The 24890-nt window shown below is 35.4% G+C and overlaps 1 protein-coding gene across 3 annotated transcripts in view; it reads right to left on the reverse strand.

Moving 5' to 3' along the window:
• Nucleotides 1-24890, reverse strand: part of PACRG (parkin coregulated) — a 259421-nt gene that overhangs the window by 24608 nt on the left and 209923 nt on the right. The window contains exon 6 of one of the 3 annotated variants that reach the window (XM_087777118.1): nucleotides 1346-1458. The exons of the other annotated variants lie outside the window; for them this stretch is intronic. Coding sequence (XP_087633244.1) covers nucleotides 1445-1458 — 14 coding nt within the window. The 3' untranslated portion in view covers nucleotides 1346-1444. Of the gene's footprint in view, nucleotides 1-1345; nucleotides 1459-24890 lie in introns of those variants that run through there. 3 annotated transcript variants of the gene reach the window in all.

Raw genomic sequence — 24890 nt, forward strand, 5'->3', positions numbered from 1 at the left:
ATGCTTTGTGACAGATCTTCTGGAAGTTTTCAGGAAGTGTGAAGATTATGTACATTTAAGAGGATAAAAAATCAGATTTCACTTAAACACAATTGATTTAAATTTCAGCTAATTAAGACGATTATTATGATGCCAGTAGATAAATCTCTTCTGCTGCTTGCAGTGGTCTTCTGCCACTACTAACTTCAATCTCAGTTTATTTCTTGCAGGAAACCAGTGAACCCATGTTTATGCAAATAAATTTAAGGATGTGGGCAGACAGGAACTACCTTTTTGATGGCTGATATTGCAGACTACAAATGCATTAGTTTCTGACAAAACTGATGCAATTTCCAGAATGAATCCTGTCCACAGGAAGAATTGTACAAGGCACATATCCATTTGTAGTTTAGGAAAAAAATTTCACTGCCTAAGCCTTCTTCCCACAAAAAGGCTGAAGAAATGTAGAACTAGGTAGGTAAGATAAGCCATTAATTACCAGGCATAACATAAATTACATGTTTCCCAGTGGCGTACACTTGCAAGTAGTTTATCTTTCCATTCCTGATGTCTTCCTGTCTGCCACTTCATCCAGAAATAATGGAGAGAATTACGTAGACCTTAGTTAGTGCAGAACTATCAGCCTAGCATCAGAAAGGCTCCTCTGTTGACTTTTCTATCCATTCCCAACTTGCTAATCTATCTGAAGCTTTATTTGAACTCCTTTCTACTTTGCAAAATTACAGGCCATTTCTCATTCTAAAAAGACTCACTTGCTCTCAGTATTGGGTAAATATCCAAAGTAAACGAAAATTTTGAATGTCTTAAACTTCGCAGGTTACCAGTGCAAGTGCTGGTCATTCCTGTCCACAAACTTTTGCAGTCTTTAGTCAACAAAATGCAGCTAAGCAGTAAGTTTGATAACAAATGTTTTAATCAGACAACAGTTAAATCAATTAAATCTGAAACAATGCTTCAATAAGATGTATCATTGTTATTTTCCCAGTGAAGACAATTGGAATGATAAGAGAGTCATTTTGTGCTAAATAAGAGATTACATACTCATGCCCACTTAAATCTTTGAATTCAAATTAAGGTCCAGGAGTCAAAACAGAAAGCTATCAAAATACTTGGTTTTTAGACCAAGTAGGGGCCCCTCCTTCAGGAGATCAGTTCACATGTTTCAATCCATCCTAGTTTAGGAAATATACTTGATCGTGTGCATTAAGCCAATGCTTATGTTCATTATGCAATGTTTACTTCAAATGATTATAAGCATATGGGTAAATTCATTACCTGAAGAAACAGTTTCCCAAGTCACTGCTGGAACATCCACTATCCAGACCTTGGAAATGCGTTGCCAGATTGAAAATTAAATGTACAGGATTTTAATACTCCTCTTCATTCCGGATCATACTTGTTAATTTTTGCACACTTATTTTCAGTCATATACAAATAAATACGTTCATCCACGGTGGTCTGAAATGATGAATAGTATGAAGTGCAATAAAATGGTGTGAATAATAGCAAAGTAAACAAAGATGCTGTAGCTCATTTAGGTTCATTTTGTAAACAGGCCACCCATGTGTTCAACAGGCAGGGAGGAAGCTGGGCTGGGTTATCACACATGGGTGATGTGCCACATTCTTCTCATGCCACAGTGTCACATTCCTTACTGCTCTGGGTTGTAATCTGACTAGGTCACAGCAAACATGGCTTGATAGATGCAAGGGTGAAGTTACATGATCCTTTCTATGATTGCATCTTCTGGGAGATACTGTTTAGGCTAATTGATTATTCAAGAATCTTTGGGAGGAACTATGACCCTGGTCTCCTGGTTAGCAGAAACATAAGTGTTAAAGGCTACTTAGCCCATGTTTTTCCCCTTTTCATGTGAGATCTCTGGAACATTTGCGTATTACCTGGAAGATGCACGTTAACTTAATAAAAACCCTGGAAAATACTGTAACCTCAAATTCTGGATTCATCCCTGATTTAACAAGTAAAATGCAAATCTGAGCAGTCTTTCCTATTCTTGGCTGTAAACAGAAATGGAAGAAATTTAAAGTCAGATCCTGCCTACTGCTCATGCTCAAAGATACACAGGGAAATTAAGAAAGAGATTTTTGCATTAGCAGAGTTTCACTCGAAATTGTTTCTTGAATTGAGAAGCAATATTAAAGATATAAGACCAAAAGAATAATAAGAAATAAGAAAACAGACACTTTGGTGCTTCTGTCTGGCTAGAAAGTATTTTGCTTCTTGTAAGATATTCTTTTAAACAAATTTACATTTTTACTAGTAAGGAGAGACCCAAGTCTGACGCCACAACACTTTACAAAATAAGTGATTCTACTGAGTTAGATGGAGCATCATCTATGAATAAATATTTATGCAATTCGACATGTTAATTTTGTACAAGGCAATGCTCTAACCTAAAGCAGACAAGATGAAATCACAGAATTTTATTTAAACAAAAGTGAACATAAATTTGAAAAGCAGCAAGTTTTTAGTAATGAAGTTTACACACACAGTGATGTGTGAATTAATGTTCATAGACATTTATACTTTAATATTCTTCTGACAAGTGAAAATAAGTTATGATTTAAAATTTGTGTCAAACTCTTGACACAAAACTTGTGTTAAAACAAGAAGGAATAGTGTACAGGAACGGATAGGAAGAATTTATCTCTCAGTCCTTTCATGTCCTCACTTTCAGCTTGACAACTTAGATATTTTCACTTACACTTTTGTAAGAACTCAAAAATCTCTAGCAGCTTTTGGAATTCCAGGCGTAGATATTCTATTTAGAGTTAGATTGTATATCTAGAGTTAGATTGTATATCTTTTTAAATATTCATACCATCTTCAGCACATCACTATATGAAATGATTCATTACTTTCCTGATAGTGAGTCAAGGAAACAGGTTGATTTGTATTTATAGAAGATATTCTGTAAAGAAAGGAAATAAACTTAGCACTTAAAATTCTGGTGTACAAGTTACAGTTTGAAGTCTTCTATAAGAATTATTGCAAGTGGATGTTTGTTCTGTAATTAAAGTTCAGAAAGTCTACTATCCTATCATCTTCCTATTTTATGGCTTCTTTAAAGACCTTAAACTTCTAAAAACTTAAAAAGCTATTGAAGTAAGTTTTTTTTTAAAAAATCATACCATATGGGGAATGACATTTTTGCCAGGAATATACAACATTTTTTGATCTTTACCTGATACAGTGGTTTGATGACAATTTAGCATCAATGGAATGATGTCAGTTTATATAAGAAGAAGATATGGCCCTTGGTAAGAAAGAATCAAATATTCAGTCATTATGAAAAATATTTTGACTGAAATATTAGTTATGGCTGAAAAAGTTCATGTTAAAACAGAAGTAGATGGATTTTTTAAATAAATTATACCCTTTTTTTCCCAGCTGACTGAAAGTTTTCCTTCTTTTGAGAAAGCAAAAAAAAATATTATCTCTTCCTCATGAGTAGGCTGTTACAAAAAAAATAGGGAAAGCTAAATCTGAATTGACATAGTATAAGCTACAGATTCCTGAACCGTGGCAGAAGACATTACCGCCATTTTTATTTCTTTAGAAATCATAATCGAAGAGGAAAAAAGAGTTTAGCCTTACCTTCAAAGATACATTTAACATTTTGCTTTCTGTTTTGTCTTATTCTCATTTCTGTATTGTCAGAAATAGTAATGGATTTCCTTCTCCTGTCTGCCAAACTCCCCTAAAAAATATTTGTTTCTAATATACCAGCATATAAACTCATCCTGAAACTTTTGTGGAAAATGTATTTTTGAATGTTTCATTCTAGAGTTCTAGCTTTAGAATTAAGTATTAATTTACTTATTTTAAGAATATATTGAAGTTGTTTGTTCCATCATAGTTAAAGAATACATTTGCACAGCAGAGATTTCTAAATAAAAAACCACCTAAAATCAAACTTAGTAATCTAACCAATACTGATGCTAGGAACTCTGAGATGTTTACAGGTTACAGATAATAGAGCATGATACTTATTTTGAGCTAGATAGATCTGTATACTCACTTTTTGAGGAAGAATGTTTAAAACTCACCCAGATCTGAATTCTATCATGACATCTCTCACATTTTCAAAATGTGCAGAGTTTGCTGATATGTCAATTCTGAATTTCTGTTTGGAAATTTGGGGTAATAGTTTGTACACATGCTACTTCATTTTTGACAAAACTGTATCAGGCTGAACTGTTACACAAACATAATCAATGGATTATCAGGAGACATAGTACCACAGCACAAAGGCTGTGTAATGTAAGCAAAATGTCAGTGAAGTAAAAAAAGACACAGCAGTTATATTAGTGATGTACATAACCACATGTGAGAAGAATAGTAATATTTTAGGAAATTAAAATATAAAATGAAAAAAGTCCTCCTAGAATGTAGGAGATTTTAGGTCAAATCCAGCCCTAGAACAAATAGATGTGCTTTCCGACATTTTAGTGTCTACTGGCTGAAATTACCCCTTTTGTCTTCCAGTTGCTGATAACTTTTTGCCTCGTTATAAACATTCCCAAATTGTCCTCCAGGGAAATGTGTGTGTGTTGAGGGGGGGGGGGGGGAAATCAATGCCAACAAATACAAGTTTCTTCTACCGCATGCAAATCTTTTCTACACTATTTTTAGGTTTCTGAATAATTTTCTGAAATCTAGAATCTCCTTAAAACTACCAAAGCTGAATTTTGCACTGAATTAGATTCCTTCTTAGCATTTTCACTCATTAGAATTTGATTTGCATATTGTTGAAGTCACTGGAAGGCAAAAACAAAGGCTAACATTAGCCTAAGGTTAGTCTCTTAGTCTCTTCAACCTTTATAGTACACAGAGAGATTAGTTTCCTCCTGAGGTGAATCAAAATACCTAAAATCAGGTTCTTGTTTGGAACCGACTTCTAAAGAAGCCTTTTTCTTACAAATGAGTAGAGAGAAATTCTATGGAAATAACCCTCCTTAGCCTAATTGCTAACCTTTTGACATTCTTTGAATCTTCCTCCTCCTCCTTTCCCTGTTAAAATAATCTCCTATCCTGGGTGCATTTTAATTTCACGTTAGGCAGGATTTCCATTTTTTTGCACATGCACAATGCTAAAAAATCCAATATTTTCTTGTACTTAATTATTTTATATTTTGGGGCCCTAGATTTGGCTGAACATGTGCTGGTTTTCTTCCATGGGTCCCGGAAGCATTTCTTCCTGTGACTTTCTCTATCCATCTCAGATGTTTGTAGGCTGATTCAGCTCACAAACCCAGCAGAAATACCAACCATTCTTTTTTGTTGCTAGATTCACTAGGACCCCTCAGCCAGGACAGCAGGTGAGAAAGTGACTGCCTTTTTCAGCAGTAGCAAAATACTATAGTCACGCTGTGACTACAGTCAGACGATCTATTCCAGCTGCTGGAACAGATCCTGTGACTTTGGTTAAGAAATTACCATGTAAAGTTACCAGCCCTGGAGGCTCATTATTGCTCCATCTATCCTCTCAGGTTCTCTAGATTTCCTTTGACCACCCCATATACAAGTTTGCTAAGATAAACAGGAGTAAAATGTAATGAGGAAAACCTTTTTGAGAGAAGCTATTAATCTGAAGTATTTTCATTTTTGTCTACTTAAGGCAAATTATAGTTATGTGCTGAAAGGTGGTATCTGTGACTCAGCACATCACAGATTTTGTAAGAGGCAGCACCTACAGTTATCAACATAATGAGGTGTTTTTGTTTTTTTTTTTAAAGCAAAATACTATTTTATAGTATGTATTGAATCACTGGTAGCCCCAGCCTGAACCTGTTCCTTCCCTCCTTCCCTCCCAGTAACCTGGATACTGGCACCAGGACTGACCTCAGCCTATGAGAATTAACAAATATAGGCCCTGATGCAGGACAATTCTATTTTTGTTCATAGTATTCCATAGTATCAGGGGATCTGAAAAAAATCTATTAGTAACAAAAAATAAGAAGTATATCTGCAGTGTGGATACAACAGTCATAGTTGCTGCTGTGTCACATTGCCCTGAGGACATTTATTGGGTCACATGTATAGGAGTGGCTATAGTTTTTCTTGCACCTCCCGAAAAATCTGCCTTAATAAAAATCAATAGGTGTTCTGGTAATGAAATTAACGCTCATAAGCAAGGCATTACATTCCCAATTATATAAGCTTTTTAGCCTTCCTTGTTTCAAGATACTTTAAGAACAATAGTGTGTTGCTTGTGAATTGGAAGGATGTGGTATACAGCAGCAGCAAAAAATATGTACTTCTAATTGCAGTGAGTAAAAATTACAGTAAAGCAATAATTTATGGAAGAATAAACAGCTTTGTCTCTTAATCGTTCTTGTCAAACTCATTCTGTTCTGGGCACTTCCGTCACAGCCTCTTGTTTTCCTTGTGGGGTCCATCCATCCCCCCCTTCCCCGCAAGTTTATATTCAGGAAACCTGTGGTTTGCTTAAGACAGGATTAACACCTAAATTTCATCTATAGTAAAAAAAACGGAGATGTATTTTACTCTGATGTCTAACTGCATTTTAAAAAAAATATTTACTAATTCCAAAAACATTTTATGTTGTAAATATCTTAATTGATATTGGAAATGTCTTAATACCAATTGCTAAAACATGACCATTTAACTCCCCTCATATGTGTGGACAGAAGAAATAAAATGTCATATTTTACATGTTGATGAAAAATAAAATGGATAGAAGTAAGTCATTGGGTACAGAAGTATTCATTAAATGTAAAGACATTAAGCAATGAGACTGTCAGTTAATTAATAACAAATGAACTGTCATAATCTTCTTCCTTATGAAGCCAGCAGTATGCTCCCCTGGCCCCTTTTTAATAATTGAATATGAGCTGATTTGAAAGTCAATGCATTTAAGATATGTTTGGTAATGTCAATAAGTGGGTATTCTCCTGCCTTGTTCTACTGCTGTCTAATACACTGCAATTGTGCTGTACTTCATTAGCTTCCATTGTATTACACAAGAAGGTGAAATTTATCATGAGCACACATTAAATGGTGTGGCTTCAGCTTCCTGCAACGGGCAACGTAATGATTAAAAAATATGTCTGCAACCTTAAGGCCAGTCGGAGGGATGCCACTAATGTTTGAAAAATAATGGTCTTGGGTGACACATTGTTATGATGGCAGGGGATGGTGTGTCAGTCATTTATTCCCTGTGGTAGAAATTGCATATGGGGAAGGAAAGCAAGCATCATATGACTGGCATTTCTAAGTCTAACTTGTCTCATACTAACCACCTCGCTTACTCCCCTTTTGAGAGAAAAAACAAAAAAAGAATCAGTGTTGATTTGGCCAAAGTGAATCTTATTAATCTAAGGAAGGAGAAGCCTGGATCCTGTGTCCTTTATGTAAATTCAGAGGGAGTGAATTTGCCTTAAAGGAGAAAGGAGAGTGTGGATATAAGAACAGAAAGAAGTTGTTCTAACATTCCTTCACTTGCAATTTTAATTTGCCTTTGGCAAAAAAAAAAAAAAAAAGTAAGTAATGAATAAAATTCTGTGCTTGGAGTTCATTAATGTATGTAGCTTTACATGCAACCTTTGATGCTCGCGGCACTCAAACTTGTATCATATTTCTAAGAGAGCAAAGGATGGTTATTAATAATATGTGTATGTTGTACTGTCACACAGATAATAATGATAATAAAAATATTAGCGTAAAAGTTCTCCTTTGAAATTTCAACACAAGAATTCTACAGTCTCTCATGAACTTCATATTGGAATTCTACACATGAAATAACGGAAAATTGTTTGAGCCACGATTCACTCAAAACATCTGAAAGAATAAGTCTGTATGGTGTATTCACTGAATAAATAGCAATTTCAGCACACAAGCTAGTGTTAGCCTAGGAGTTCATATTTCTCTGCAGTACAGTCAGGAGGAGAACGAATCTTCTTTAAAAACATAACTCAGGGTGCACATTCATAAGTTAAATGTGTGACTGATGAACCAAAATAAAAAACAAACAATATTTGACAGAAGAGTAGAGTGATATAAAACATAATTAGTTTGAACAGTAAGAAATAAAACAGGCATATTATTTTATGAAAGTACATGTTTACCTACAGATGAAGACGAACTGAACTGATTAGGGATGCTTAATAAAAAAAAACCTCACAAACAACCCCCCCAATAATTTCCTAGAAACATTTTGCAGTCTTCTTCCATAGAAATCATGCATATACTTAACAAAAGATCATATACCATATCTTATTTAAGAGCATTACAAAAATTCATTAATATTAGACATTACATTGATTTTGGAATGGATTTAGATTTTGTTAGAAATTGAGCTTTTTGTGGGCTAATGAAACAGGAAAAGCAGCAATCACAGTAGTAGGTCCTCATTCTCATAAACTATTATATAGTTTGGAAAATAAATAATGTGCATTGTTTCTAAACGCATACAAAAATAGATTTACTACATTGTGACTGAATACTTCTACTATACATAAAAAGCAACTACAAGAAGGGGAAATAATTAGAGTGAAAAACCTGTGGAAGATACACACAGCCAGTAAAGAAGAAAGTGGATACACTGTATAAAATAAAATTTTAAAAGGGAGAAAGCAAAACCAATCCCATTGTCCCCAAACTTTCTAACATGGTGTGGTTTTCTCTTATTGACTAACAGAATTGCAACATATCAGCCTCATTATAATCTTCCATTTTGACAACAATCAATTCAGTTCTAGTCTCCTTGGCAGAAATTGTTCCTTCTTCAGCCCAACTCAAAACACACCTGCTATCACCACCTAGCCTGGAGCTCTGATGTAAATGATCAAACCCTCTTTGCACACCTTTCTGGCTTACCATTTTCCACTGTATCAGACTCAGAGTTCTGGTTCCATAACTACCACTCCCTCTCCTATTCACCCCTCACCACTTACCAACTTACTCTAATTTCCATGCTACTCACCCCGTCAGCCTTGAATATGTTTATTGATTGTTCCTTACAACCAGATTCGTATCAAATGGAACATATCATCAAAGTTCTTTAATAGCAAGAGCAAACCAAGAGGTGACAGAGAAGGAGTGCTCAAAATCCTCTGCAGTATGAAATGGAAAAAAATGTCTTATCAACACCTGTACCAGTTCTGGCTGTTCAGTTTCCCTACAGCAGCTGCTAAACTAACTAACTGTAGAAAGTGCTGATGTGTGTCAGCTCTCTTTAAAAATCTGTGAAAATGTTGGCCAAAGAATTTTGACTATGCCAGTATCAGCCAGCAGCAGTAAGCACCCCTGTGGGAGGTGCGCCCAGGTAGAGGATCTTCACCAAAAGGATTATTAAGCACTGGAACAGGCTGCCTGGGGGAGTGGTTGAGTCCCCATCCCTGGAGGTATTTAAAAGATGTGTAGATGTGGTGCTTAGGGACATGGTTTAGTGGTGGACTTGGCAGTGCTAGGTTAACGGTTGGACTTGATGATCTGAAAGGTCTTTTCCAACCTAAATGATTCTATGGTTCTATGATTCTATGACTAAATAGATAATTCAATCTCAGTGCAGTAAGGTGTTTTGGCAAGGAGCAGCAGCTAAAATTTTTCAAAATGAATGAGTTAGTGGAAGATACACATCCAAATCCATCTTCATCCCTCCCAGTTTTGCTCATATGAGCCAGAAGGCTCCTATGAGGTGCCGCCTTTATATGCATCTAAGAGACAGGAAAGGGAGTCCCTCACTTCCATTAAAGTTGGGGAGGGTGAGAGCTCATGAAAACCTACAGCTGCAGTCATAGAGGAGATCACTGGTTTCTTCAGAAGGTTCTGTGTTCACTGGAAATTAAATTGCTGCAATTTATATTGTTCCCTTCTGTCCTGCCAACATCTATATCCTTCTATAGCCGTATGTATGCCACTGCCATTAATGAACAGACTGGAAGAATGCTGGAGAAAATGAGTAGGGAGCAGCATGGAAGACCTCAAACCCACAGAGAACTGAACACTAACTTTCCTGTAAAGGAAGGATGCTCCTATTTCCCTGTGTGCAGTCACTGCTCAAAAAGCTGTGTGAATGGCTCTATGATGACATACAAGTTCTGGAAGAATTCTGCAATGCACAAACAATTGCTCAAATATGTGAAAGTCATGGGTTTGAATAAAAAAAACCCTGCAGCTCCACACTTTCTTTGGGACAAAGGGATACACTATGGAGAGGAATGTGGCACCCCTAGGGAAGCAATTTCTTTCCTAATATAGGTAAAGATTAACCTCCTTAGTAAATGGACACTAAGAGAAATGTCAAATGGAAAAGTTAGTTTTATTGTTTGTTTAAATCTAGCAGTTTTGAGAAGCAATCTGACTGAAATATTTTAAAATAGTCAACCAAAGCTCAAATGCTGATTTCTCACACAGTTATAATGTCCTCTTTTGAAAAATTACTTTCATTTCAGCTGCTCAGTTTTTGATCAAATGATTGTGTCAAAAAGGGATTAGTTTGGGTTCAGCTGAGGAGTAGAGCAGAGGAAATTCTGTGTATGCTAGTTACACACCTACCAGAAGCTACAGTAGGCTATTTTAAGCTCTTTAACTATCAATCAATTCTACTTACTCAGCTTCAAATCTTAGTTACTTATGGTTTAGTTTATGCTGATGATGACCTTTACAGTCAAGGAAATCAGATGACAACGAATGTTAAGTATGCAAGGTTTTATGCCATATCTGAGCCGGTCAAAATATCTGTATAACAGCAGAAAAACTGCAAATGAGACCTATTAATAATAATGTTTTCATCTAAGACTCTCAAAGCGCTTAAGGAGTAGTTAGTTATTATAAATGCTAATAAATATTACAGATGAACAGAAGACTTACCCAGCTAATGCAAAAATTTATTTTGAATACTCTTACAGTATATGTTCACATATTTTCAGAACTGTCCTGATGGGAAATAATGTGTCACTAGTTTCATTTTATGGACAAGAAACCAGAGCACAGGAAGCTTTGGTAGAACAACGTTAAAACTTGTTTAGGATCCTGAACTGACCCTAATTACAGACATTTTGAAATCTCTTACGTTGAACATGCTGACAAGACATTTGAGGAGTAAAGAGAATCTGCATCAAGACTATTGTTAGGTCAGGTGTGAAAGGCAGTTTATCATGTTTAAAACAAGAATGTAGAGATGTTAAACAATGCACTACAAGGAAATCTTGGATGCTGACACAACACAATTTTAAAAATAAAATAACATTTCCTCAACAGCCAGTGGTTAAATTTCTCCTAGCAAAGCAACCATAAATTCAAGAAAATTGAAAATATGCAAACCAAGTCATTTCATTGCTCTAATAGTTCCATTTTAAGGGTAGCGTTTTCCCCTGTTAGATTATCTCCTTCCCTTTCCTATGGTAAACCAGTGCAGGCTGTCAATTAGGTTCATAAATATTCTCATCCCAGAACTTCTGCTATTCAGTTAAGCTAATGACTTGATTGCAGGCAGCCCCAACCTCAAGTGGTTGTTCCCTTCTGCAATCCTGGCAAAGGCTTCAGGAGTACCTGACTATGTTAAATAAAAATTTAACACACTGCTTACCAGAGATCAGGTGGAATTATAAACACTGTAGCAGGTATGACATTGTAGCAGATTACTACTATGGGTTTTGTTTGCTTTTTTTTCAGTTCATAGTACCCCAATATTACTGAGAAACACTGAATTTAGACTGGAAGTCTCCAATAAACTAGCTTTTTCAAGACTAAAAAAATATCATTATTAAAATACTGTATTTAATACAAATGACTCAGTGGTAGTTTTAATGACCAAACTTAATTCTATAACTGATATACAAAATGGAATAAACGCCTTATTGCAAAATAGGAAAGCATTTTTTTTACTGCTTACAAGTTGCTCATGAATACTACTGGGCAGACATGTCTCTGTTTATGCTAAGAATAAAATAAACTGATTTCACACTTAAAAGCACATAAAAACAGACTTTAACTCCCTTAAATAGCAGGTAAGCAAAGAGTCTTTCAATGGGTATATATTTTTAATCAGGAAAAAAATAATAACTCTGCTTAGCTTGCTGGCTTTGGTTATTAGATGTGAAAATCTTTTTTACCAAAGGCATTATAAATGGCACTGCTTACACACAGTGTCTAAATATCATGACACCTGTTCCAGTGATAACATGTGTATGGTATAAACACAAGCATACACCAAATTTGTATTGATTTCTGCTATTGATTCTATCACTTCTCACTGTCTTGTGCATACTATACCTACCTTCTGTTTTTCAGGTGAAGTGCACTTGTTTTGCTCACTGTTCCTCTTTTAACTACTGATATTTCTCTTTTCTTCATCTTAAGAATCAGCTCAGGTGTTTGAGCTGGATACAGGCAATTGTTAAACACTGGCCAAACTCAACAATTAATTTGTTAAAACATACTTTTGTATTATGAAAAAAAAATGAAAAGATTTCTACTCCAGTATGCGTAGCATTTATGTAAAAGAGACAACTGGTTGTTGACTTAACTATCAACCATACAAGACTCATTTCAGTTGTAATTTGCAATTCATTGTTGAGTTCCCTTTAAATGTTAGTTTGGGTCTGAACTAATTTGAATATCAAAAGAAACAATTCCCTCTAATATTTTGACAAATCATCCTTTTTGAGGAGTGAATGAAAAAATAATTTTTAGCAGCCTGAAAAACATGACATATAATGAATGATACATTGGCACCAGAGTATGAGTTTTAAAAGTGCCACAGTTTATATGTCTTTTTTAGAAGACCATTTCATCAGCAATATTAATTTTCTGTGTTTAACATTTTTTAACTGTAGGAAAATTCAATATTATCTTACCTTTTTAAAAATAATGATAAAATGCAGCCTTAACTGACTCAAACAGAAGAAAAAAGTTCATAAGCAAGGAAAGCTAATTAGAACCTGAAGGTCATGAATAAATGCCACAGTGATTGTACCCTACTAGTTCCTTCACAGCACTTTTCCTAATATATTGGAAATACTTCTGCTGAGGTGGTCACTGAGTTGCTAAGCACAATTCCAATCTGTAAACATTCCGCATACAGTAATTTGCATTAGTTCCACATAATGTACAGCAGCATTAATTAATAGAGTGGATAGTGTCTGTACATCTGTTAGCTATTAGTCTTTACTCTAATTCATTAGATCTTTATCATTTACCTGAGCAGCCCATCAAAAACAGGAAAAGGAGACCTTGGCTCATGTCATCTGTAGGATAGAACAGCCTGGAATATTAAATTCTCTTGTGTATGTCCAGCTACTTTATATGAACAATGATCTCACAAATTTTGGTACAGGACTTTGGAATTGCTTTATTTTTGTGAACTAGAAATTCAAAAATTATCTAGGTCTAATTTGTGCAACTGTTGTGAAACTATGCTAAATACCATTAGAGCCAGTTCAAATTAACATGCACTTAGGATCTTTCTGATATAACTAACTGAACTGCATTCTTTCAGGTTGCCTTCAAGTTTTGTCCCAATTCAGAGCTGACAAAAATTGCTATTAGAACGATATAACACATCTATGCAATCCAGTTGATTGCTGTGCTTATTTTTCTCTGATGAGTATAAGTCATAGATTTAAATTTAACTGATATCATTCCTTCTGGTTCAACATGATCCTTTATTATGTATCAGTCTCTCAGGTAATGAAATTTAGATGGAATGTAAAGACTTTCCTCTGATTTGAAAACATGCTGAAAGATGTTATTTCACAAACAGTGCCACAAATTGCGCTCTATATAGCACTGTATATTGCATACATTAATTTCAAATCATCTCTCCACCCTCCAGATTTGATGGTTAACTCCTTTGGAAAATAATCTCACTGTCCATCTCAAAAGTGAGGGTAACACAGACACTTTTAATGTTTACACCAGAATTATTTTGGAGTGAATTCTACTTATCCTCATGGAAATACGTTTTGTTGGAATCTCACTGACCTGAAAGTTTTCCTAAACTGTGCAAGGTTCTCTTAGACTGGGAAAATTTCAGGATTGTCACTATACATCTTATTAAAACAGGTAATGATTGTGGGAAGAGGCTTTCAACAAAACAAATGTATTTGATTAATGGGCTGGAAAATTAATGATTAGTCCTTCTTGGGACTTCAGAGATAAATCTATGTTTGCACTGATATATATTGTAAGGAGCCACACATCTTTGGTATATCTCTTGGCTACAGACATGAAAACAGATCCAGGTGGCATAATAACATATGTTTAGAGTATTCCACCAATACTCTGAAACTATGAAGAAATGTCTTACACACTACAAATTAGCAAGACCTAAGAAAATAATAATTCCTATTACCTGAATTTTTGGCCTGACATAATGGTATAAAAAGGATTATTTTTCGCATAGGCCAATATTGCAGATACCTACACAAACAAGCATGACTCTTCCCAGGAAAGTGATGCTATCAATGACTTATCTACATGGGTAGGCTTTATTCAGCCACGTAGTGCTAGACAGTTGATGGTGCATAGTAGCTGCATGCAAATGAACAGTGCATTTTAATTCATGATGACTAACTTCTTGCAGGCATAGAAGAAATTCTCAGAACTATATGTTCACTATAAATTGGGGTATAGCTCATGTTCTTTTGTATCATTGATCCCTCTGGGAGGGATTGTGCAGTGTATGATGGAGACTTTATGAAAATTAGCTGGGTGTCATTGCAATTCCACAATATGATTAGAATTAAAAAAATGCAATGAATTATCTTCCAATTCAACTTTTTGTGTTTGCAAGGTACATCAGCAAAACAGTAGTCTATGCTACAAAGTTGGCAATTATGAATGTCCAGTTGGGCAGACATTGCGGTAACACTTGGTATTTCACTATGAAGCTGCACATCTGCAAGCCAGTGTACTTCTCTGCAACTTTTGGCACAGTTGTTATTTGAACACATAGTCTTGTGTTTGAAGATATCTCAGCAGAAAAGAAGGTGGGAGGAGAGAGGGAAATAAAGACGAAAAGGGCATGGAAGGCTGACTATTACAAGATAGTGATAAAGATAGGTTGCCCTTCTGGAAAGGAAAAACAGCGCTCAGGACTGGGAAACAACGAACAGAACTTTAAAAGCTCATATGCCAGTTCATGCCTTGGTGATTTTCTCCATAGCAATGCATTTTGAACATTTTAAAGGCTGAAAGGCTAGCTGGCAGTAAAGATGAGACACAGTCCACTTCAGAGAGATTTTGGCTGATTTTATACATTGGATACTGTACATTGGAAAAGCCTTTTTGACTACTGAGTTATTGTGAGTCCTGGAGACTGTGCTTTTTTTAATCTCTGCAGTAGCTTTCAAAGGAAAGTGCAGGTTGATGTTTATGCCCTGTGGCAAAATCCTATTTATTTCTTCACAGTTTAGAGGTCTGATCTTTGTTCTTGGACTTCCTGTGATTCATTTTCATACTTTGGTTTTAATGTGGTATTGCAACTGCAATTCCAGTTATAATCAGGCTTAGCTATGCCTTTATCATGACTAGAAAATGTCTCTGTTATGATTTCTTATTCCAGGGCTTCTGGACTCTTTACTGTTCTGAGAGGACAAATAAATTTAGGACTTCTGCATAGGTCCAGCTGAAAAGATAACAAAGCATAGTATAGGACTAGAACAAAGTCCTGGCTACACTGACTCCAGGCACAAGCAAGTGCAAATACTCCAAGCCTTGCTGCCAACTTTAAAAAAGGTGGGTGACATTCAATCAGCTTCATCCCAAGTAAATCCAGACCACACAGATAAAGATAATAAACACACCAGACCAGAGTAATGAACCTCTTGCTAAAGATGAGAAGCAGCATGGCAGAAAGAACCAAGATTTGACAAATTTACACTTAAGACTAGGATCCTTGGAAAAGCATATGTGGGGACTAAAGTCTCAATAGTGTAAGCAATGCTATTTCTTATTATTCTTTATGTGTTTTACTGGAGCTTCAGTTATGGTTCAGAATCTCCATTTTGTAAAGTGCTACAGACACAGGTAAAAAAATCATTCCTGTGTCAAAGAGCTAAATAGACAGCGTGGTGGACAGAAAGTAAAAGGCTAAACGTTCACCATGGATGCATATGTCATTTAAATGTGAAAGTAACTGCTGACAGCAGAGACAATGCTGGTTCCTACCACAGTGTTATTTTAGGTTGACTTCGTATTAATTTTTATATAGATCACAGCCAGTCTTTTCAAACTCTCATCATTATACAGTTTACTTCAGCTTTGGATATGAATTTCTTTCTGTATCCTGTTTTGCTGATACAGCCTGGTCACAACCGAAATGCTGAATTGTAAAATTAAGATGATTCTAAATTTCTAGAGTATCCTCAAAACCTTTCCCAGAATCTATTGGATTATTTGGGTTTCATTTCATTTGCTATTATTTTTAATTGTTTTGCATTATTGAGAGTCAGCTGCAGTAACAAAACTCTTTGATGCTGATAGGTGTTAAGCTCCTACTGATGTCAGCAGGAGATACATGGGATCAGCACTCCTCAGGTTTCACCCTACAGTCTTTACTGGGTTGACAAATATAGCCAAAGCCTGTGGGAGGAGAAAACCTTTGCAAATCTCTGCAGTCTCAAATGTTACAGCAATGACAGTCTCTGGTAATTACAGAGCTAACTGCTCTGAAGAAGATCAAAATGAAAATTTTAGTTTTGTTATAAGCTGCATGAAGTTCAAATAAATTCCTTGTTGCTATAAAAACAACTGCTGCTACCGGCCTACAATGTTAACAGAAATTGTCTTTATACCATCAATCAACACAGAAATTTTATCAAAGTCTAACATAAAAGATGCATAAATACTACCTTCTACAGACATTCTCTAAAAGATTTAGGATATTTTTTTCACCTTGCTGATCTCTTGAAGCCAAAAAGAAATTTAATTAAACATAAAATCCATTTGCTTTTAAAGAAGAAGTAAATAAAATCTCAAGGAATATAAAACAAGAGGTATCAGAGAGGATAATAGTTGCTGGCACTAGTTAGTTTCTGTTAATTAAATGGCTAGTGTACAGAATAAAACATAAACTAAGCACCTGTTTGATATAACCGTATCAATTTTAAACCATGATTTCTACAGGGACTTGATTTTCAAGACACAGCAGACTATATCATGGAGAATTTGTGGCCTTCCATTAGTTTAATTTATCGTACTTCATTTATTTATTTATTAAAAATAATAGTATCATTTTGAGGAATAAATGCAGTAACTGTGACAATAACACACAGTATTCTCTCCTGTTTGGCATGACATTGGAACTTCTTGGTTTTGCTCTTGCATGAAATTGTAATGTTATCAACATATTATATTTTTTAATTTTCTTGCTCTTAGTAAAAAACAGTTAAAATGACTAATAAAACTACCACCTCAACCCACACATTGTACGTGTTACTTTCTGGAGCCAGCTTTTTGATGGAGACAGCCATGACCAAATGTTTGGAACATGGTATCATGTTCTAGGATCCTGTATAATGATGCTTAAGGTTCTTGAGTTTTGACTAGACACTATAGTATGAAGCACTACTAAAAACATATTCTGCTCCTTTCACAGGCATAGGCTTCAAGCATGCTCCCTTCTTGATGATTTTCTGGGTAACATAAACAGTCCTCAGATAAACATTTAAACTTTCCTTTGAAACATACTTGCTGCTATGTTTCCTGCTAAAACAGTTTATTTTATAATAATAGATTCTTTAAAGACCATATTGGCTTGTTAAAGGTGAAAAGCATCTAAATAAGCAATTTTATATAGAAATATTATAACAGAAGTAAGGATAGAGAAGAGATAGTTCACTTGTTCAGATCTCCTCGGTGGCATAACTGGTACTCTACTATGTTTTCCAAAGTTTATTTCCTCTAGTTTTGGAAGTCCTAGGTGACTGTTCCTTCAAAATATTTTTCTGCAAACTGAAATATCAGAACATCAGGGAGTATTTCCCTAATTTCAGTCTGATGCATCTTTTTTAAATTTCATCCTTTCACTCATCATTATAGCCCCATGGCATCAATCCACATTTTTCTCTTTCCTTGATGTGTATAGAATTCAAATATTTGTAAGCTGAAGTCCTGCCTTTTCAAAAGTATTCGTATAGTTTTTCCTCATGTATCAGTTCCTCCAGCTTCTAAGAATTTTTATTGCTTTCTTTAAGTGGCGTGCATTCAGAAAAAAATTGTTTTTTTTCTGGTAACCCGAAGTCAAGAAATATTCCAAAAGCAGTGTCACCAGATCCATACATGACGGACTAATACTTTCTTAGCTCTTTAGAGGCTTTGGCTACATGAGTTGAATCAGCAATTTTTGTCCTCTACAGTACATTGCAAACTTATTTGTTGTCCACCATCACCCCGGTTTGCTTTAATCATTGCTGGGTTTTGGACTATTCCCCACTGTCACTAATTGCAGAAAGGCAGCTGGATAGAAATGAAAAAATGTAAAACTGCAACAACTTTCCTTCTGTTATCAAATCTGAAGGGTGCTACTAGAGCTGAAAATTAATAGTACCAATCTGGGACCATGTGTGAACAGAGTACTAGAAGATGCATTACTCCAGTGCATTTCCATAGCTGCTTCTATCGGCCAGCGTCTGATTAAGCCCTAACTACAGTCATTGCTGCCTTTCCCAAGATGTGTGCAGGCACATAACAGCAGATATGCCAACTGCTCTTTCTCTGAAATTTCACCTTTTTACTACTGCCATGGTACAGTTATTGCTGGCAGTGCAGCAAAACAAAATTTGCACTCTGTGCTGGTTGGGGTAACTTGGCCTGGTACGCACTGCAAACTTTAATTCAAAATGAGTATCTCGCATCCTGAATTTCACATTATGTACCACCCTGTATTGAATAAGTGATGTTTCTCTTCCATCCTCAAAGGGACTGATTGCAAGGGACTATTTTTGTGACTAAGGATCACCAATGTAAAAAAAGATTATTGGCTCAGGTCTATTGTACTTTTGTCAGGATTAGTCATCAACAAAACACAGAGGCAGAAATGGAGATACGGAGTCACATATCCAGAGAACTACTCTGCATCTGATCGTCTATGTGTTCTATAGGGCGACGTAGAATATGGTATTTAGCTATGAAAAGAAATCAAATTGGACAATGCAGTTGTGCTTTTTGCCCTAAAGAGTGACACTGAAGCATGGCCTTGCTTCCAGCAAAACATCAAAATGTTAATTTTAGTGTGAGGCATCATTAAAAAGAGCAACGTAAAACAATCAGTGGTACACACTGAAGGGGTGTAGCTTCATCAACATGAGACAATGCCAAGAAACTGTATGATAAGCACAGATCAAAGACAGGAAGAGAAATTATATCAGATAAAGGAAACTACAATAATGTTTTCAAAATAGTTCAAAGATATTGAACTAGGAAAATTGTAGTTTCTGAATGGACTCTTTAATTCTGAATAACAGAATAAAACTATTTCAAAACCAGCAATTAGAGTTGGTTAACCACAACTTTCATTTTCCAACATTGTAATAACTTCCTTAGCAGAACAGGGTGACAAAGGCAGGCTTGTTTCTGGTTTTGACAATATATTGGACTTAAATCTCAGTTTTGGTCACCCAGAAAAAATCCTATATATTTATACTGAATTCACTGAACAGGTTCAAGTGAAACATTTTGGTACAGCATAACAGCACAGCAAAAGTGATGTCCCCTTTCTTCAAACGAGCTCAGCATCTAGGGTACTCTTCCCCAGGACATTGAAGACCACTTCCAGTTCTCAATGAACTGTCACTGAACCATCTGTGAATTAACACTGATCACCTTTCAGGAGAGTTACTTTCAGATAGGAGGAGCTCTGAATCTAGTATTTAAGTAATTTGCCTGGATTTGCTGCTAAAACATGGATGAAGAGATTGCAGAATAGACTGAGAGCAACACGCTCTTCAGTGTAACTTTTAAGCTCAGATCACCTTCCTTTTCCATGTAACCTGCTGGCTCAGAATAAAGGAGAGAACTGAGTCCAAGTTTCCGTGCCATAATGAGCAGCAACTGTTAGAAAACAGTTTGGTAATGATATCAATTCCTTGTGACCCCTGTCTGGCAGGAATGCTTAGGAAAAGTCCATAGCTTCCATTACTTTGTTTTTGTTCATACTACTGTACATTGAAATGAAACATGTTGACCTGATTAAACCGGTACCTAATTCATTCTCAAATACTTCTTCTTCCAATTTTTTTCATTTATTTATTGAGTCAAAAATGATATTTTGTACTTCTTTAGTAATGACTACTGTAGCTGTGTCAGATCTAGCCTAACATCATGTATTTGCTAATTAGCACAAAAATTCCTAATAAAAGTAAATACTAATATTATCAAGATTTTAGCATATCTTTGAAAGCAGCACTTTAAATGTACTGAATTGTTCTCCAAAACAATAACATTTCCTTTTTAAAAGCCAGAAGCCATGGATTGTAGCTAAGCAGTTATTCACTGTACCAAAAGAACAAAAAAAAAAAAAAAAAAAAAAAAAGATTATATCTGATGGTCCCAACCCTGAGAGCATGGTTTTATTCAAGTGAACAGACCCTATGTCTTCAACTTAAGCTTGTACATAAATCTTTGTAAAACACTCTTTAAAAACTAATTTTCATTAGCTATTATGTTTATGACTGCTTATAGAAGAGATTATTACTAGGATAACTTATCTTTTCAAACAATTTCATTCCAAATTATAGAATTTTATTTTTTTCTCTGGGGAAGCAATGGACTATTTCCCTTTACAGAGGAAGTTCCTAATCTAGTATAGAAAGTGCCTGTAAATGTACCTCTTGTGAATATAGCTATCCAAGTCAAATGGCTTCAATTTCTTCCTGTATTGAGCTAAAGAACTTGGAGACTTTACGATAAAGAATCTTTATAGAAATATAACCTGTTAGTATATGAAAAAAGAACATACACAGAAGGAACAAATCCTGATATTCCCCCCCCAGTACATGAAACCTAAACCAAAAGAATTGTTAGTTATAATCCCAGCCATTGCTTTGATCTGATTCCTCGCATGGCCCCATGAGCTGGCACTGGGAAAGTGGTTGGAATGAATAGCTGGTGTCTGGGACAGAGGGCAGGCGGTGGTAAAGGACTTCCCTTTTTGGAAGCAGCCCATATTTATGCTAGACTTTAACTACTGGGTAACCACAAGCCTATTTATAAAATGTATAAATCTAGCCCACAAAATCCTTCTGGAACTAACCTGATCACTCCCATGTATAGCACAGAGTCATTGGCTGTGTTCATTAAAAAACACATGACCCTGCAAGATTACTGGAGGAAGAAACAGAATAAAAGCTTGACTCTGTGAGCCATTTAGAAGGAAAAATTGTAGCACTTTACAGTGATATTAAAACTGCCAGTGACAATGACAAGGAATTCAAACCGAGGCTAATGTTTTTCAAAGCTTTTTCTGGTGCTCTGACAAGAGATACTGTAATACCAGGTTATCCCATAATACTGAAACTTCTGAAAATAATAGCAGAAGCTGTAATTTGAAAGTTTTTTGCTTTACTGAAGGAGTAAAAGGAAAAGACATTTGTGAAAATCTCTCTTTGCTATTAAAATCTATTTTAGATTTCTTTTTTTAAAATATCTTTTCCTGACAAGTACAACAGAAAGATGCCTGCAATGATTTGGCTAACCCTCTGGATAAACAAAGCCTAGGCTGACCACTTCTCAAAATATGAAAAAAAGCCTTAAGAAAATATGAGAAAAAATATTACTTGTTTGGCTTTGTTTTCTTTTCTTTTCCTTTTCCCAGAAAGAAGATGCTCTATTTTTACAGTAAAATTTCACCTGAGAAACTCAAATTCAGAGGTACAAACTAAAATATTATAAAGCAGAAGCCTTCAATATGGCAGAGCTAATTTGATAAAATGCTTTTTTTTTTTCTTCTTAAATTGCACAGACATTTAAACACTGACCTTGCAAGCACATGAACACCTAAGTTTGCATAGCAAATATGGTAACTGTCCTCAGTGAAATATGAAATTTACTGAATATGAAGTTAGCCAGTATGTAACCATGTAAGGGGGACATTTTAGAGGAATTCATTAGTAATATCTACAGTGGCAAAAAGAATCACTTGGTTATGTCCACACAGGGCAGTGGAAGCCTACTGAGAGACCCCCAGGTCAGCAGCCAGTGATTCAGCTATACTGATTTTGATCTAAGTTGCTACCTCTGCTTGTCCCTGACCTGGGTTGCCCTTCCACCTTGCTTGGTCATAGCTAAGACATCTCAGTGTGCCGCTGCAGTGCAGACGCTTCCTGATTATTCACCAAAAGACTGTGTGGAACTTTTAGGCCAGTAGCTGTGATACTGGTAATGACTGTAGTGACGACGACTAACAAACATTAATCTATAAGTGTCCGAGTTATTTTGTCATTCATATCTGCACACATGTTTATGCACACCTTATAAAGAAAGAGGCTGATAACAGTATACTGAGATTATATTAGGACAGAAATTTCTACTGATATAAAGTTGGGAAGATTATTTTATTCTGAATCAGTGTTACTTACTAAATTGCTAAATTTGTTCTTTTAAAATATTTAACTGTCCTTTGTTTAATTGAAAGTGAAAAAACAATGACAAAAATGTCACAGTGTGTAAGCTATGTTCACTTTAACTCTTGGCTATCTTGACAGCTTAAATTATTTGGGTCATATTTGCTTTAGAATGAGAGGAAACAATTCCCTTTGAAATCAGTAAGTATTGTGTGCCCCTTCCTTAGATATAAATTTACCCTTCTTAGCAAAATACTTTTGTCAATGAGAAATATACCCTGTCCTACTTATTTCCTAAGTAAGCCTTACTTAAATAAATTCAGTTTTATGTTACTTGAGAAGTAAAAAATATGAAAATAATACATGAAAATACTTAGGTGAAAAAATCCTCTAATGTGAAGATGATAAAGCCAATACACTGACATTCCCATAATCAAAAGCATACAATAAGACATTCCTGTGAGATAAATCAAAGCTTGAATATGTGAGTTTTGCAAATCTATTCTGAAACACCTTTGCAGTCAGTATGTTAAAATACATACTGAAGCTTCACATGTCTAGCCAGAACTACAAAGTATTGAAACACATATTTTTCTGCATTTTATTGTAAACATTCATATTTTATTTTAGTTAGTACCAACAAGAAAACAACTTAAGACAATAATCAACTGAGGAAGAAGAATTTTACTCCAGTGACATATAAAACCATATGCCATGAAAGAGTATTATTAAAAATACCTTGTCTGGTAAGAAAGGAATGAAAATAGTACAACAACAATAAGTCAATGGCAATGAAAGGCAGAGGCTCTCTTGCTTTAAAGACATACTCTGGATTGACTTCTGAAAGCCCAAGTTAATATTTACTAACTCTAAGCACATTCAATAGCATCAGATTTTTTTCTTTTAGTGAGGCCACTGCTCCTTTTGTTTGAAGACAGAGCAAAGCTGTGAATAATGCCTAAGAGCAAAACTAAACCAGAAGTAAATGACTTTTTTAATGTGAGACCTTCAACCTCAATTCCAATTCCCCAGAGGCCATCTTTGACTCCTTCTCACATAATGCTCTCACAGATGTCAACTGGGGATAAAGATACTTCCACAAAGAAACTGATGAAGAAACTGCTGCAGAGAAAGGTGAGCTTACAATTCTCTTTGAACAGTGGTGAAGGGAAGTTAGGGCAGTGTCATTCAGAATGGCCAATTTAAATAAATGCACTGTAGGAGGTTAACGGTGACTACAGATAGCAAGGGCAAACTACATAGCTGTTCAACAAGTCAGTGAAAGCTACTGCTCAGCTAAAGTAGGGCTCAAAATTAATTAATTTTGGGTGTTATGCAACACTTGCTGAACTGTTCAAAATGCATTTGTTAGTGTATCGTGTTACTGGACCCTTCTGAAGCCTTGTTCTGACCCAGTCAAAAAAAAAAGAAGATATTAGAAAAGAGCCATTTTACATGGATAAATTACTGTTCCTCTCTGTATCCTAAGGTAGTCAGAGGGCAAAGGAAAAAGCATCAGACTTCTTATTGTCTTAGTGACTGATGCAAGCAGTGCAAGTGTTAAGGTTGCCAGGAGTTAAGAAAGAGCATCCCAGGAGAGGAATGAAATTAACCGCTTCCCTCATATGGACGGAATATTTCAGCTGAATTTTTATTAACATTTGATTCTGCTTCTGGAGTAAGATTTCCGCTTCTTTTAATGCGTATTTTGTTTGAATTGAAACTTGCTTTACATCCATTGTGATATTTCATAATAACATAAAGGTTTTGCATGAGTTCACAATATATATAGTAATTTTTCAAGTAAATGATTTATTTTTAAGTTTAATACAGCACTACTTTCCTCCATCCCCATGCCCTCTCAAAAGTTAGAACTGGACTTCTCAATTTTACAGCTAAATATGAATTTTAAAACTTATGTTTATTGATATGGTATATATTCTATTCATTTATTATGTCAGTTTACGTCTTTATATCTATGTTGTTCATTGCATATCTCAGCATTCATATGTTCGAGAAATCTTCTCATCTGTGGCTTTTGAAATGCATTCCCTCACTGTTTTCACTCTGACTGCTAACATTAGGTGGTTTAGCCCTTTGGTCATGAAATAGTCAACAGGGCCTCTGGTTTAGTTAATGACATATGAATACAGCAAATAAAAAGTAATAAAAAAATGCTAAGGATATCATGTCCTATTAGAGCAGTGATTAGATATTTGCTGGTTCACCTTCAGTTACAGAAGATAACTGAATGGATGGAGCTTTCATTATTTATCAAGACTTAGAGTAGATCTCAGCATAACACAAACATGTCCTTGCACACCATTCATTTATCAAAGC

The sequence above is a fragment of the Nipponia nippon genome, unplaced genomic scaffold, assembly GCF_047370975.1.
Source record: "Nipponia nippon isolate SJK-2023a ecotype South Korea unplaced genomic scaffold, ASM4737097v1 scaffold_4, whole genome shotgun sequence".
NCBI classification, from domain to species: Eukaryota; Metazoa; Chordata; class Aves; order Pelecaniformes; family Threskiornithidae; genus Nipponia; species Nipponia nippon.